General features: G+C 42.7%; 1 protein-coding gene across 1 annotated transcript; it reads left to right on the top strand.

The window, feature by feature from the left end:
- Positions 1 to 104: 104 nt before the first annotated feature.
- On the top strand, positions 105 to 16498 carry LOC310993424 (death-associated protein kinase 2). The gene is made up of 12 exons (XM_083981772.1): positions 105 to 445; positions 4157 to 4291; positions 6401 to 6622; positions 8805 to 8943; positions 9032 to 9161; positions 10058 to 10106; positions 10312 to 10338; positions 11281 to 11433; positions 11663 to 11708; positions 11916 to 12005; positions 12735 to 12821; positions 14116 to 16498. Exons 2-12 carry the CDS (start codon positions 4230 to 4232, stop codon positions 14194 to 14196), a joined length of 1086 nt encoding a protein of 361 aa, XP_083837898.1. The 5' UTR covers positions 105 to 445; positions 4157 to 4229; the 3' UTR covers positions 14197 to 16498.
- Positions 16499 to 17013: the final 515 nt, after the last annotated feature.

Consider the following 17013-nt stretch of genomic DNA (forward strand, 5'->3'; position numbering starts at 1 on the left):
CATTTTATACTTCCCTCTTTTATTTTGAAGGTTGACAAATTAACCGGAAGACGCATCTCACTCATCAGTTTGGTGCGTCCTTGTCGCCAAGAAAGAAAAAAAACCGAAGTTTAAAGATAAGGCAGATTCTTTAATGTCTTAGCCGCCAGGAGGGGCAGTGAACCTCCCACCACCAGGTCGCTCAACTCGTATTTACGGTAAATCGGACATGACATCAAACTGTCAACCTGGGTGTTTTCCGCATTCCCCAATAAGCGGCTGTGAGCGTCAGGGCCGACGAGCAGAGCGCGCAGCAGAGTAGCGCGCACATCCTGGGACATTTCATTTCACCGGAGCAGGAGCGGGGACACATTCATGGGACAGACGGCGGCTGGTGGGGACATCCAGACCGGGAGGCGAGCAGCAGCAGCAGCAGCAGCAGCAGCAGCAGCAGCAGCAGCGTTGGGTAAGTGCGTCTTATTGTTTGTTTCACCGGCTCTGTGTGTCCGAGGCTGCTCAGACACTTGAGTCGGTGGTCAGTGTGAGGAGGGGAGAGGAGAGGAAAGGAAAGGAAACGACATGCCTCGGTTGATTTTATTTTCTGTCTTCTTCACGCTGATGATGAGACCGTGGGAAGAAGCAGCGCTCTCACTTTTGACCCGTGTCCCTGCTGCTGGGACACTGAAGCATCTGAGTGTTGGGTCAGATCTGCACGTGCCAGGCACCGGATCAGATAATTTAACACGTTCACTCACTGAGATCATTGTAATGAAGTCCTGATCACGATGAAGGCAGTGGTGGTGTTTTTTTTTTGTTTTTTTTCTCGTCATTGCACAATGGTTGTAAATTCTGCCCCTGGGTTGGTCCGGGTCTATAGGCTGCTGGTCCAGGTGTATATGCTTGTTCAGTCTATATCTACTAGTCCAGGTCTATATGTAAGTCCAGATCTATGTTATTCCAGATCTATATTTACTAGTCCAAGATCTATAGGCTATCTGCTAGTCCAGGTCTATATCTGCTAGTCCAGGTCTATATCTACTAGTCCAGGTCTATATCTACTAGTCCAGATCTATATATCTTAGTCCAGAACTATAACTCTTAGTCCAGGTCTATATCTGCTAGTCCAGGTCTATATGTTATTCCAGATCTATATTTACTAGTCCAGATCTATAGGCTATCTGCTAGTCCAGATCTATATATTAGTCCCGGTCTGTCTCCACTGATCCATGCCTTTCTCATTTTATTGCGATGTGTTTATTGCACATTTCATATCTCGATGATTCATTTGATTTATTAGTGGACAGGATCAGTTTGCATGTGGAGAGCAGAGGAGGGGGGCGGGGGGTTGGGTGGCCTCCAAGACTTCAGGCCCAGGGGCTTCTGCATTCTTACTGCGGGTCTGAACAAATTAGTCGTTTCTCCTCCTGTGTGTGTGTGTGTGTGCGATACTGCGGCGTTATATTAGTCCAATGAAAACAGTGGTGAAAGAAACACAGTGCTCACAGTACCAACTGCAGCCCACGTTTCCTGCCACCTGAACGATTCACTGGAGTTTTTTTTCTATCTTCATGGAGAACTGCTCAGCTGCAGCCTGCAGGTCGTCCTCTGTTCAGTTCTTCAAATGGCCACTTGACCACAAAACACTTCACACATTTCTCAAAATAAACCTCTTCAACAATAACATTGCAACAGCTCTCGCCCAGAAGACAGACAGTGTTGTACCTTCTGACATAATCAACACAAACAAGAGGAGGAATTATGATAAATGACCAACTCTGCAAGATTTCAATTTTTTTTTTTTACACTAAATCAGTATTTTATCCCTTTAATTGGCTGTACTATACTATTATGTAACAAGAATGAATCAGAAATGCAGAAACCTCTTTTGAATTTGAGCTCTGTTCACAATTTAACTCAAACTAAACAAAGTAAATGATGGATGGAGACTGACAATGAGATAATAAATGATAATAAATCTATCTATCTATCTATCTATCTATCTATCTATCTATCTATCTATCTATCTATCTATCTATCTATCTATCTATCTATCTTCGTCACTCTGCATTAACAGAGAAGTTGGGTTGCACACCTCTGATGTCATGCTGAGTGTTATAAAAGAGGGGGCGGGGGTCACCACGACACCCCTGCTATATAAATACATAGTACACCTCATGATTCACAGAGACGGACAGAGTGCTAATGATGTCAGAGTGGGCGGGGTCGACACAGAGGCCAGATGTTAGTCAGTATTCACTTATTGTAATGTGGCCGCGCAGCAGAACATGAAATTAGGAAGTGCTACACCCACATGTGGTCTGAGCCTGTGTGGAAACCGATGACATCACCCACCTTCCTCTCTTATCCTCTCATTATAACGTTTTTCTGGTTTTGTTTTGTTTTGTTTCTGTTTTATTTCACAAAGACAAGAAAATGAACAGGTGATTCAAACAGGTGCCTCACCTGACAGGATTCAGGTCAGCATCCAGGAAGATAACTCATTATCTATTATCTATACAGTTGTTGAAGCTGCCAGATCTACCTTCACGGTACAAGATCACCCCCCCCCCCCCCCTCCCCCTCCATCACCACCACCGAACTGGTTTATGTCTGTGGGAAACACTTCCTCTTGGGTTGTCAGGGCCACCGTAGGTTTGTCTGAGCCAGGTGTTTGTTCGGCTTACAGATATTTTAAGATTCAAGGAAGCAGTGAGACCCATCCATCCATCCATCGCTGTGGGGTTAGAGACAATCTCAGCTGACACATATAGAGGCAAACAACACACACAAACTCTCACTCACACCTCTAGGTAATTCAGAGCCACCAGTTAGTATATGTGCTGGAGACCCTGAGGAGAAGCCACACAGGCAGAGACGTTGCAACAGGGCAGGCAACCCAGGCAATTACCTAGAGCCCTGATCTGGAAGGGAGCCTCCAGAGAGGCTGACATTGGTTCATATCAATGACAACATGACGTTGCTAATAGTTGTATACACAGAACATTATTTAAAAAAAAAAAAATTGAATCATTAAAGCAGAAGTAAGCGATCCGGTCGTTTTGGCTAATGCTGCGTTCCAGGCAGGCTTTTGAAACCATAAATTACAGCTTCAAGTCACAACTTACGACTTTGTAGCGTTCCAGGCAACCCACTCGTGTTTTTCCGACCTGTTTTACCTGTGAAAGTCACTATAACGGCCACTCGTAACTTCCTACCCGTGAACTCGTACCAGATCGAACTGGTATGACTTCACAGGTCGGAAAAACACGAGTTACGAGTTTCCTTGAACGCACCATAACAGTCCTCGTCCCTACGTCACCACATTCACGGCGTCCCTTGGCTGCACACACAGCCCTGCATGCCGTTCTCTCTCCTCACTGGATAAAAACTGTAGGATACGATAAATGTTTTCTCTTCGGCTCAGAGCAGAGCAGAGGGACTGACAGACCCGTGTTTCGGTCCAAACACTCTATGTAAGTGATTGCTGTCGGAAGATATAACTATTTAAGACTTATATTAACACAAATATATCACTTACTTCTGCTTTAATGGTTTTGGATTTTTGGATTAATTAACAGTTCATTCTTGTGGCTGCATTTGGGGGGAGGGGATGGTGGGAGGCCTCCATGGTGCCACTTGCCCGCGGCCTCCAGAATGTCTAGAAACACCCCTGCACACAGGCACAGGGGGAAACATGCAAACTCCACAACCTTCTTGCTGAGAGGCATTGGTAACAGGGCTAACCACTTTACTAACCAATCAATATCTGGGAAACAATTTGGGATGAAAAGTGTCGATTATGGGCGACTGCCTCGATGCAGGAAAAACAAAACCTTTTACGTCCTTCAGCTTGTGTAAAGTCAAAATATTTTTAGAGAGAAGGCCAGATAGCATATCTGTTTGACTCATGAACAAAAATGTTTCTGGGTGAAGTCCAGAGCAAACAAACTAATAGCCTACACACACACACACACACACACACTTAGTCCAAGTGCATCTGGTAGGAATACATCAGAGGACAGAGTGGGAGAGTGAGGAGAATGACGGTCTCAGTGGTCGTCAGAGGTGAGAGATCAGTGGTTTTCACTCAGCAGCTGCGTTAGGACATTGAACACACATGGACAGCAGTGTGCTCTGTGGTAAAATGTCGTCTCTCTCTGCTATCTGCTACACACAGGTCCAGCTTCGTGTGCAGAGTCTGGGGGGAACATGAACCACAGGACGTTGGCGGTGAAGTAGGACAAACCAACATGGCCGTCTTCAAGCCTGAGAATGTGGAAGACTTATATGAGATCGACGAAGTCCTGGGAAGGTACGGTGCAGTTGTCACAGAGCCTGGTGATGTTGTGTTTTATCTCCAGATTGTTGGATTTAAAGGACAATTCCACAACACCAATATTTTCTTTTTAATTACTCCTGTTCTGCAGTAGTTCTGTCTGTCCCTGCATCGCCACAGCAGCACATAATGGGAGCAGACCCACAAAACCACATTTTTTTGTCAGGTGGTTTGTTTACCTAAAGAAAGCCGACATGTTTGTAAACGGAGCTGTAATACAAAGTCTCTCGAAGTCTCACGCGAGAGTCAAGTTGACGCGCTCAGTATGTTTACAGGCAGAATAAACAATATCCAGACTTACTAATACTGCTACGAAAACGTTGTGCCTCCGAGTTGATATTCCTTTGATAACTCAAAAACAAACGGGAGCTTCAGACGACCTGTAAACATTCTTAGATGGTCAACTCAACTCTCACGCGAGACTTTGCGAGATCGCGCGAGACTTTGCGAGACTTTGTATTACAGCTTTATTTACAAATATGTTGGCTTTCTTGAGGTTAACAAACCCCTTGGTGTGTCTTTGAATAGCCATCTGACGTTGTCTGTGGAAAAAAAATTTGGTTTTGTGGGATATGAAAAGCCTAAACAGCGTAAGATCCATCCGCTCCCATTATACGCTGCTGTGGCGATGCGGGGACAGACAGAACTACTGCAGAACAGGAGCAATTAAAAAGAAAATCTTCGGATTCATTCTTTTAGACCTAAAATGTTAGGAAAGTAGAGCCCCAGGTTGAATTTGGCTGGAATTTGCCTTTAAGAGAAAACAATGATCGTGAAGGTGAAGTCGTGATGTGCAGCTGTAACTGGAGGATGTTTGTTACCCTGTGAAAGGATGCACAACCCTCTGTATCACCACAGAGCTGTCTTTTATTCTGAAACCAGAACTCTGTATTTTATTCTGAAAACCAGCACTGTGTATTTTATTCATCCACAGTATTTAATCAGGTGTGAGCGAACACATGCAGATGGTTGTGCTTTGTTTAGCTCAGTGACACGCTGGAGTCTGATATTCCCATACATGGATACAGACTCTGTGTTTGTTTCACTGCTGTGTGAGATTCTGCAACAACAACCAGAGCAGCTGTCACTGCACGGCCGACTCTGTTTTCCTCCACTGTGATATATATCTCTGTTATCAATATCAGGTGTCAGACAGGTGATCGATAGACTCTCCCACAGCAAAGCAACAGAGGGGGTTGAATAACAGAGAGGAGAACACCTGACAGCCAGTTAGTCACTGGTCTCACATGTCCCCAGTCCACATCATCACACATCCAGTTTGTTTAACCAGTAAATTTGTGCACAATCTTTATTTATTATCCTGATTGACAGAGAATACAATCCTGAGTCTTTATTTACAGATTCAACATTTGTTGTTGTATGTTTTTTCCAACAACCAGCTATGCAAAGTCGTTTGTCCCTCGAGCAGTCAGACTGCATAATTCCTTGAGTGGGATTGGAGGGGGGAGGAGGAGTAGACAAGTGAATAGAGAACACTTTTGTCTTTCGGGGGGCTGCTCTAGGTTTAAGGTTTTATAACACCTTACTCTGTTTTTATGTCTAAATGGTTCCACTATTAGTTATTTTCAAGCTATTTATGCGTTTGTGTTTATTGTTATGTTGTGACTGGTTCTATCTATCTATCTATCTATCTATCTATCTATCTATCTATCTATCTATCTATCTATCTATCTATCTATCTATCTATCTATCTATCTATCTATCTATCTATCTATCTATCTATCTATCTATCTATCTATCTATCTATCTATCTATCTATCTATTCCTTGGGGGGAAGAAGGAGCTCCATAACACTCATGTTATCTGCAGCTACATTTTTATAAGGTTCGGATCATTATGTCATGTAGAGCTAGAAATGGTCACAGTTGTCATATTTAGAGTTAAATTGGATTAATTGACTCCTGGTATAGCCTCTGAGTGAATCATACTGTACGCTTGATTAGTGAAGATGAAATCACAGGAAACATCCTCTCATTCAGTCTATACCCATTCAGTCAGAGTAGTTGTGGAGTCTTCTTGGTGCTCACTGTGGCTCGTGTCTCTCCCTAACTCGTCCCCGTCCAGCGGGCACTTTGGCCAGGTCCGGCGGGTCACCGAGCGGGCCACCGGGACTTGTTGGGCGGCCAAGTTCCTGAAGATCCGGAAAGGTGCGTGCAGCCGCCTGGGCCTGGAGCGGAGCAGCGTGGAGCGGGAGGTGGAGATCCTCCAGGCTGTGCAGCACCCAAACATCGTGACCCTCAAAGATGTTTTCGAGAGCCGAGCTGAAGTGGTGCTCGTTCTGGAGCTGTGAGTACACCTGTGTGTGTGTGTTTAAAGGGATAGTTTAACATTTTGGCAAATTGGCCCACTGCCATAATCCCTATAGTCTTAGCAGTAGGTTCGTTACCTTTACTTGTCGGTGCAAGCTATTTTTAGAACGGCGGAGCAGAGCCGCGAGCTGCTCAGAGCTACGCTACGGAGGCTCATGGGATTTCTTGGTTTCCCTCTTCAAACTCATCAAATACACAATCCAACAACTCCAAAACGCTCTGGTGGACAAATTGTGACCTGCACATTCACCACGCTATGAGATAATAACAGAACATTAGGAGACAGAGTTGTATTCGAGGTAAAGTCATGCAATCACTGATGCGCATTTGTGCTCGGGGCTGTTTTTCGGCAAGCAGTCTCCGCAGTTACCTCGAAAACAACTCTGTCTCGTAACGTTCTGTTATTATCTCATAACGTGGTGAATGTGCAGGTCACAACTTGTCCACGAGAGTGTTTTGGAGTTGTTGGATTACAATTAAAGGTAACGAAGCTACTCCTAAAACTATAGGGATTATGACAATGGGCCAATTTGTTCAACTATCCCTTTTTAAGGCGTTTTACATCATTTTGCCACAACACAATTTGGCATCAACAGTATTAATTTAAATAATCCAGCCCAAAATAATCTGGGCTGCTCTATGTAACTGATTATTAGGCCACCAGAAATATATGAGCTTTCTGTAAAGAAGACTAATCTGTCTCCCTGGAAATGTCCTCCACCTGAAGAGGAGAAGAGAAAACAGAGTTTGAAGGTTTCTGATCACAAACATTAAAAGCAACTTCATCGTATTCTTTATTCTGCTCCTCATGTGTGGCTTTCCTCTTTTCTTCACTGACCTGTCAACACGTTTTCATGTCCCATTTCCTCTTCCTCTGGTTTCTCTACATCTCATCCCCTCCTCTGTCTTCCTCTCTTCTTTAATCAACATCCTCCTCTGTCCTCTTCTCACCTGTCCTGGTTTTTCATCATGTTGTTATCCCTTCTCACTCTCTTTCTCACCTCTCTTGTCATCTTTCCTGCCTCCACTCCTGCTCCTCAGGTTTTGTACTCTTCCCTCTCTCTATTTCCCTTTTGATTCACCCAGTGCTAAAATGAAACCATCCCTTACATTAATTTGCATCAAGCCAAAGTCATCTGCTGTCCATCCAGTCACAGAGACAGAGGAAGAGTTACCATATTGTAAACTTTGCATGCTGTGCAAATGTTCCCAGACTGACTCAGCGTGTACCTGTGTGCCAGGTGTGAGCTTCAGACATTTAGACTTGTTACAGCAGGAACGCACACAGGTGTCACTCCCCCAGTGTCAACGCTGGCTCTCTTCCATTGAGCTGCGTCATTAAACTGTGGGACCGACACTCAACTCAATCCTGCTGAACAATGGCAGGTAGGCCCCGAAACCGGCCCGAGGGGCGGGTGTGTGTGCACACACAGCTTAAGCATATTAACATACCCTTCCAGTGAGAAGCCGGGACATATAGTGATTTATATGGAAATGAGGAACAGTCAGTGGTGCACACATAATGTTGAGAACCTCCTAAACGGGTCTTCATCGTCAGACGTGTAGAAACGAGTGACTTTGTCCTGCTGCAGTGAGAGTTGACGAAGGTAGATGATGACGAAGCCTCTGCCTTTACAAACCGCACTGTCACTACAGCCTGTTATCATCACCAGGACAACACCGCAGTGCAGGAAGTAGGACTGTACCTGCTGTGGTGAGAGGCAGTTCCTGCTGCTTTTTAGTGCTGCTTTCACTGACTGTGTTGAAATGTCTGAATAGTAACAACTGAAATATATTACACATTATCACCTGAATGAATGAATGAGTACATTTCAAAGGCTGATTTCTCAGTTGGCCTTTGTAACTGAAAGGCTGTGTAGGTAGAAGTTAAAGCTTATATAAACACAGACCCCTTTTTACCTTACTATATTATACTCGTCCCAACAAATACAAAAAGGGCAAAGCACAAGAAATTTAAATTAATCGTATCAGTAAACTTAAATTTCCTGTCACAACAAAATAAATAATAGCGCATAGCGCACAAATCTGAAAATAACAGTACAGAATCAGTAAACTTAATTTTCTCTCTTGTAACAAGAAATGATGTTGTCACAGTTGATTATTGTGAAGTTAAATGTCACCTCTGTCGGATCTTATAGAGTCAGCGGCGGGGAGCTGTTTGACTTCATAGCTGAGAAGGAAAATCTGTTGGAGAGCGAGGCCATCGAGTTCATGAAGCAGATTCTTGAGGGTCTGGGATTTATGCACAGCAAGAACATCGCCCACTTTGACCTCAAGGTAAACAGTGACCTGACCTGAATGGTCGACTTCGATATGTAGCTGCATGCTCCTGCCTCGGGTTAACGGCCTCGTTCTCTCCGTTCAGCCAGAAAACATCATGCTGTCGGACAAAGTGTCTCCACACCCCGACGTTAAGCTCATTGACTTCGGCCTCGCCCACCGCTTCCACCAGGGGGAGGAGTACAGGAGCACCAGCGGCACCCCGCAGTACATCGGTAAGGTTGGCGTGATTGTTCCTTTAAAGGGACAGTTCAACATTTTGGCAAATTGGCCCATTGCCATAATCCCTATACTTTTAGCAGTAGGTGTGTTACCTTTATTTGTCGGTGCAATCCATTTTTTGAATGGCAGAGCGGATGCTCATGGGATTTCTTGGTTTCCTCATTAAACTCATCAAATACACAATCCAACAACTCCAAAATGGTAAATTCATGCAAAGCCGCTGAAGCACGTTCTCATCGGGGCATTCAGTCTCTGCATTTGCCTCTAAAACAACTCTGTCTGATAACGTTCTGTTATTATCTCATAGTGTGGTGAATGTGCAGGTCAAACTTGTCCACCAGAGCGTTTTGGAGTTGTTGGATTGTGTATTCGATGAGTTTGATGAGGGAAACCAAGAAATCCCATTAGCCTCCGTAACGTAGCTCTAAGCAGCTCGGCCATTCTAAAAATAGCTCGCACCGACAATTAAAGTTAACAAACCTACTCCTAAAGCTATAGGGATTATGGCTATGTGCCAATTTGCCAAAATGTTGAACTGTCCCTTTAAACTGTTGCACTTCTTCTGTGGTCTTCACAGTGCTTCGTCCCCACCACTACCGATACAGGATGTTAAAGTACTACTATTACAGTAGCTGTAATTCATGATAAAGGGGAAGCGTGGAGCAAATTTCAGATGCAGCGCTTTTATTTTGAAGTCCTGTTTCCAGGACTCGTTTCAGTGAAGTAGGAGATGTCTGGATGTTTGAGTATGAGATAAACAGCAGATGAAATGATGAAAGCCTTAAAGGACAACAATGATTTCATACATCATGTCCCATATTCCTTTAAATAACCCCCCAACCCAACTCCCACCCCCCTCTATCTCTCTCTCTATCTCTCCCTCTTTCAGCCCCTGAGGTGATCAACAATGAGGTTCTGAGCACAGTAGCAGATATGTGGTGAGCGCCGTGTCTGACACACAGTGTTGTGCATATTTTCTACATGTACAGAAACTACACACACACACACACACACACACTACCATTGCTCTGTATAGGGGGTAAATTCTTCTGTTGTTGGCGTGTCTGGGCCTGATCTGCCTGCCTCTGTCAGGACACTGAGCCTCACAACGTGACTCACTGTCGCCTTTTCTCTCTCCTCCAGGAGCATCGGAGTTATAACCTACATACTGTAAGTTCAACTCTCTGTGTGTGTGTGTGTCTGTGTGTCTCTGTGTGTGTGTAGCAGTTAACACTAGGGTTGCCTCCTTTTATGTAATAAAGATTTTTTTGGAGAATTCAGTTCAAAATGCCAAAGCTACGGTGGCCCAGAGACAACAACAAAAGAAAACACATGTAAAGAGACAAATTCATGACAAATTCAGAAAACAACCTCATCTGTTAGAAAAAAGATGCACTGAAGCATCTCACAACACCTGCAGATGCACAAACATGCTACAAAGACTGAACTCACAACACTGTTTCCAGGGACACAAAAGTGACGGACCTGGCTAAAAACAGTACGTACATGTATTTGCAATAATGTCTGAATCATCCAAGATTGACTTTCTAATGAATCAAACAAACAAACTCTCCTTATTTTTCAAACACCTCTATCTGGTAGACATCTTCAGAGGTTGAGAATCATTGAAAGTGCATCCTATAGTCCGTCCCTTTTTTTTTTTGCTTTTTGTCAAAAAAAATGCAGGACAAATGGTGTTTTGTATTGATTCAATTCAAAATGCAGTATTTTATTTTCACATACGTAACCGTTTTTATGGACTTTTTATGTTAATTTGTTGTATTGTTTTGGGGACTACGGATGTAATTTAGCACATGTGCTAATGCCGGTGTAGCACTCACTGTCCATTAATATGCATTGTCCCGACTAAATAAACAAATAAAGTAAAGTAAAGCAATCCTGTAACGAGTAGCTGCCTCGTCTCTAGCTCTGTAGCTCTGTAGCTCTGGTTGTCAGCTTGACACTGAACCTCTCGTTCACAGATCAGAGATCAGTTTGGAGCATTTCCTTAGATGTGGTATGATGATTTGTGAGCAGCTTCCTGTGTGTGGATGGATTCAGATGTGGACTCTCTCTCTCCCCCCCCCCCCCCCCCCCTCTTTCTCCCCTCAGACTGAGTGGTCTGTCCCCGTTCCAAGGTGAAACAGATGAGGAGACCCTGAGGAACATCATCGCTCTGACCTACGAGTTTGACGCTCACTATTTCAACATGACCAGCTCCATGGCCAAAGACTTCATCCAGAAACTCCTGCTGAAAGACCCCAGGTACTGTATAGGTTGTGTTGGTACTGTGTTGGTACTGTGTGTGTGTGTGTGTGTGTGTGTGTCCTGGCTGGTCCAGTGTCATGACGTAGATGCTGACGTAGTAACGACTAATAACGATCTCACATCTTATTATATAACGAGCTGCATCAACTAGTGACGTCAGCTCAGATGTGTGTCACTCTTCTCGTCGACGTGTTGTCATCAGTTGTGTGTCGTTGTTGTGTTACAGTGAGAGAATGACAGCTGAGGAGTGTCTGCTTCACCCATGGATCAAGGTCACTACACTACACAACACACGCTACACACAAACACCATACACACTACGCTGTGTTCAGGCTTCAGCCGTTTACTGCTTTGTGTCGTTTACAGTGTTATGTTGTATACATTGTTGTGTCTTTTACAGTATTGTGTTGTTTACATCTTCATATTGTTCACTGTGTGTTGCTGATAGTAAAAAAAACAGTTGTTTCCGTCTTTTTCAGCCGATCACGCGCAAGCAGGCGGCCAAAAGGAATCGATCCTCCATCAACATGAAGAGCTTTAAGAAGTTCAACGCCAGAAGGAAATGGAAGGTGAGTGTGGACAGATGTGCTCCCAAAGTACAGATGTGGTGCAGATGTTGAGCAGCAACATGCAGGTTTCCTCTTTTTTTTTTTTTTTCACCAGAACTCACAGATTGTCTCATGTGTTGCTGTCAGACTCTATAAGAGTCACGCGCACTAGTTATTATGTGTATGAGAACACTACTATACTTATTTACTGCTATTAGGTCATTCTTTACACTGTCGGGTGGGATATATTACTATTTTACTTTTCATTTTATCATATTTTATTATTGAAATATTCTACCTACCCTTATCTTTGCTCTCTTACACTTTTATTTCTTTTTCATGTTTCTATCTCAGGAGCTTGTAACAAAAGACTTTCCCTCCGGGGATCAATAAAGTAATTCTGTTATTCTGATCACCTGACCTGCCGGCCGTGTGCAGGCAGAAAGTCACGTTGATTTTACAAACTAAAGAGATAAATATATAAACAGAAACATGTTCAGATTGTGCACATAGTCACATCCACCTCAGACTCTAAGATCGCTATGTTTTCTAATTTTGTTGAAGAACTACAGAGACAACTTTCACAATGCGTCACGTTTTCTATGTAGATCCTTTTTTTCATGAAATTAAGTTCTATGGAAGTTAGTCACAGAGAAACTGAAATCAATACTGAGTCCAACCCAAGTGTGAACTTTGGTTGGTTGTAATCATAACTGAAAACCACTCTCTGACTGTTCACTCCCCACACAGATGTCCTACAACATGGTGTTGATGTGTAACCGTCTGGTCCATCTGAGGCTGCTGTGTAAGGGCAGCTCAGATCCAGACCTGATCCAGGTGAGACCGCTTCTTCACTCATCGCCCTGTGACTCTGTTTTTACATCCATGTCAGTTAATGTCAGAGATGCTCAATACTGAATGTCCAATTTGTCCATCTTATAAACCTACACTATAACAGTGATAATAAATCTCACAAATACAGTGTTTTGAGGGTGTACAGGGTGTTTGTCTGCTCTCTGGTTACTTCTACACTCTAGTCTGCTGAGGTTTGACCACCTCTATCTTCAGGTAACCAATCATCAACCAATCATCCAGCGTACAATCAGAAATAATGTTGTTAGAGTCAACATATGCTGCAGGATGTAACCATGGTTCTCTAAACCAAACAGATCTGCAGATAGCTTCTTCAAATAAAAAAATAATTAGCAGAACAATAACAAGTGAAGACTGAACAAAGAGGCAGAGTTTGTCATATTTAATACAACAGAACAATGAACAACATCCTGTGACGCTGAGGTTCTTCCTTTTCTTTTACCTTTATTTATTCAGGGAGGGCCAATTGAGAGCAAGCTCTCTTTTCCATTGACGTCCTGATTACAATAATTGAAATACAACAATTCAATAATACAATGTACATGCAAGGCATAAACATAAAGCAGTAACACAAAAAACAACAATTTCAGAAAGTACATGTAGACTCATGAATGAAGTGCATGAAGTCCATGGTAATATGCTTGAAGTGATTAAAGGGAATCAAGGCCTCCAGCTGGAGCTGTGACGAAGGATTATTCCATTTGAATGGTGCAAAATACTCAAAGGCAGATTTTCCTACCTCAGTCCTTACATCTGGGATGTTAAGAGCCAAGGGATTATGTGCATGAGTGGAATAATTGAATAACCTCAAAGTAAGCAAGTTTGTAAAATAAACAGGTAGTTTGTGAAGAAAGGCCTTATAAATCAACAGTAAACAGAGTCGTTCTCTTCTCAGAGCCAAGTAAGTCCAGCCTGGGTCATGAACCTGTCACCAGTAATAAATCTAACTGCAGCGTAATAAACTGTGTCAAGTGGTTTTAGTCTAGAGGGAGAAGCATACATATAAAAGACATCTCCATAGCACAATACTGATAAAAATGTAGCTTGCACTATCTGCGTCATAGCTGCTACGATGCCGAGGTTAGTCCAGGTCAGGTTTCAATGATATGTAAATGAAGGTGACAGCTGATGGAAAAAAACAACAATGAACGAGTCCATCGAGAAAAACAAGCTCTGTTGAAAGATTTTTGTTTAGATCTGTCTGATTCAAATCCTCCGATCTGTGATGCACCTGTGATGTGATGATGTCGTTCCCCAGAGACAATGTGAAAGCGACGTGGAGGACACCGAAAGCAAACCGGCCTCTCTGCTGCGCCGCAGACTCAGCAGCAGCTCATAGAGCCGACCGGAGGAGGATTCAGATCCAGATGCAGATGCAGATGCAGCTGGGGTCCAGATGTTTTCTCCACAAGTGCACACCTAAGATGGACGAGTGTCTGAGAAGTGCCTGGGACGTCTGATGATGAGCTTTTCTTCACGAAGACGAGCTCCCTGGATCATTTTGTGATTTGATAACACGTGAAGAGCACAGCTTTGTAGAACTGTATGTACAGAAAATGTGAAGCTGAATTTACGTCCAAGTCTTCCATTATATTTTATACTGATGCTACTGTTGTCACCATCAAGACCGATGCAAAGATTTGAGTGCACATTCTTGTTTTTAAATGTCGTCCTGGTTTTGGTGGCTGATAACTTGTAAACACGCAGAACAATGAAGTTGTTCATCTTATAACAACGTAATAGTTATTTAATACTTATGTTTTCATTTTGTTTTCTATCATCATGAAGTGAATACAGCTGAGATCTGGGACCAGTGACTTCAACAGACTCTCAGTCCTCCTGGGGCATCATTATATTGGTACACAACAGTTTGTTTCTCTCACATGGTCCCAGATGTGATGAGTTACTATGATGAAGAGGCAGCTCCTTTAAAAACAGTGACACACAATTAAAAAAATGTAAAAAAAAAAAAAAAAAAACTGGACGGTTCGGTTTCAGCTTTTTAGAAAACAGCTTTGCTTTTCCTCCACCTGTTAAAGGTTGATGTTCAGTTTCATTGTGGTCTCATAGTAGTCGTTACCTGCTTGCTCAGTTGCCATGGAGATTTAGACCCACTCCTCCCGGCTCCTCATGCATGACGACTGAGGAGTTTCCTCGTACTGTTTCCAAGCAACCTCGCATCCACGTATGTACAGGTTCGAGTATCAGCAGAGAGCGGGGAGGTAATCTGGGGGTTTATGGGGTGTTGTGGGTGTTTTATGGGCTCTATGACACTGACAATTAGCAAGTGTCTTGTATTGTTGTAATATTTTATACTGCAAAGTATATGAGTTGATACTGTATATTACACCTTTTATACTGTCACATATTGTATATCTTTAAATGGCACAGTCAACCTCACTACCTAACAGTTGAACTAATATATTTGTCGAGTATTTTTGAAAAACTGCCAAAGCACGCCTCGTTGTCTCTGTTCTCAGTCTGGTGAAACGTGTCTGTGATGTGTTTGATTTCCCTTTTCATCTCGTTGATTTGAGTCGTGTGACTGAGGTCGGTCGATCCGATCGGTGTCTCTCCTGAGCTGCTCGGGGGTTCAGCGTCGGTCCGTCGTTACAGGTCTGTTACAGACCAGACTGGTTGAAAGTGACGGTGAGAATAAAGGGACATTTTTGGATGATATCAAAATGATTTGGACTTTTTTTTTTTGCCTACAGCTACACAGTGACCTCTGACCTTCGGAGTTCTGCATGTGTTGAAAGACTGAATCATGAGCACAAGAAATCAATAAGAAAAGCTCAAACTAAAAAATGTTGAGCTGAGTCATGCAGAAAAAAAAACATTACTTACATCTACTTCATATTGACAATGATCTGTCTGTAGTCATATAAAGTACTAAACACAGCAAGGTCTTTACCTTATCCTGCAGAATGCCTTGTGATAATGCATATTATGCTTTGGCACTATACAAATAATAGTGAATTAAATAATGTGGTCTGAGAAGTGGCACTGGTTTGAAGCGGTGGAAGGTCTAGTTAATAAATCAAAAGACATTAATAATGTAAACTAACTCATCTTAATCTTTGAAAACTGAACTTTGAGCCCCAACAGTGAGTCAGTCCAACGACATGCACATCAGGTTAATCAGTGACTCTACATCACAAACCCACATAAGATGGTTGGTACCGGATATGGGAGATTGGCACGATGTGACTCACTGGTAGATGCTCTGATCTCTGTCCAAAGCCTGGTGGGTTATCATGATTTGATTGATCTATGACAGGTATACAGGAGCTTTGCCAACTTGGTGACTTTGATGAAGCACCAGGCAACAAATCTGGTGAAAAAAGTGGAACTAGATCTCATAGATGGGACATATTTATGACTATTATTGAAAATGAAAATGATTAATGACAACCATGTCTGTCAAAATGAGGGGACGACAAGACTGCTCGCACAACTTGACACCCATGTTCACAGCTCAACCACATACTCCCTGAGCAAAGAAAAGGTGACCACATAAAATCATACAGAAAGCTGTAGCTGCAACAGTCACATCGTTTCACTGTGTGTTTTTTTTCTGTACAAACTCAGAAGATAAGAGAAGCAGGGATTAACTTCTTCTATTGGCTGCAGCTGCTCCGTATAACACGCAGATAAAACCCTGGTGCTGCACAGCAGGAAGTGTGATGCATTTTGATGCTGTAACCACAGTGGCGTGGACATATGTGTGGTCTTGCTGTCATGATGCATGTTGTATGAAAATGTTGTTTTGACTTTGTTAAATTGGAATTAAATGGTGACCAGAGCAGTTCTGCTTCATGCTTGTCACATACGCTTAAATAAAGTCAATAAAGTACTGAATTATGTGAAAAATAACCAAAACCTCAAATATCAGAGCTGAAAATAGATATTTAAAAGATATTTAATCCCCATAATAAGTAACACAGATACTTTACTGTAGTAGGAATTGAATTGAATATTATATATTATATCATCAATCTGAGATCAGGAGTTAGAACAGTTTATTTGGTTTATTAATTGATTGAGAGAAACTGGATTAGGCTAATAAATACAATTGACCCTGCAATACATTTCTGTCCTCTGTAGACATCATGAATCAAATCATCAATGAAAAATGGTTATGGATGAAAAAAAA

The sequence above is a fragment of the Trachurus trachurus genome (assembly GCF_905171665.1).
Source record: "Trachurus trachurus genome assembly, chromosome: 11".
Lineage (NCBI taxonomy): Eukaryota > Metazoa > Chordata > Actinopteri > Carangiformes > Carangidae > Trachurus > Trachurus trachurus.

What these genes read in the sequence shown, in the direction of transcription:
- LOC310993424 (XM_083981772.1), top strand. Translation starts at nt 4,230, where the DNA reads ATGGCCGTCTTCAAGCCTGAGAATGTGGAAGACTTATATGAGATCGAC. An exon ending in CGGCACCCCGCAGTACATCG is followed by an intron (nt 9,162 to 10,057) that starts GTAAGGTTGGCG and finishes TCCCTCTTTCAG; the next exon opens with CCCCTGAGGTGATCAACAAT. An exon ending in TGCTTCACCCATGGATCAAG is followed by an intron (nt 11,709 to 11,915) that starts GTCACTACACTA and finishes CGTCTTTTTCAG; the next exon opens with CCGATCACGCGCAAGCAGGC.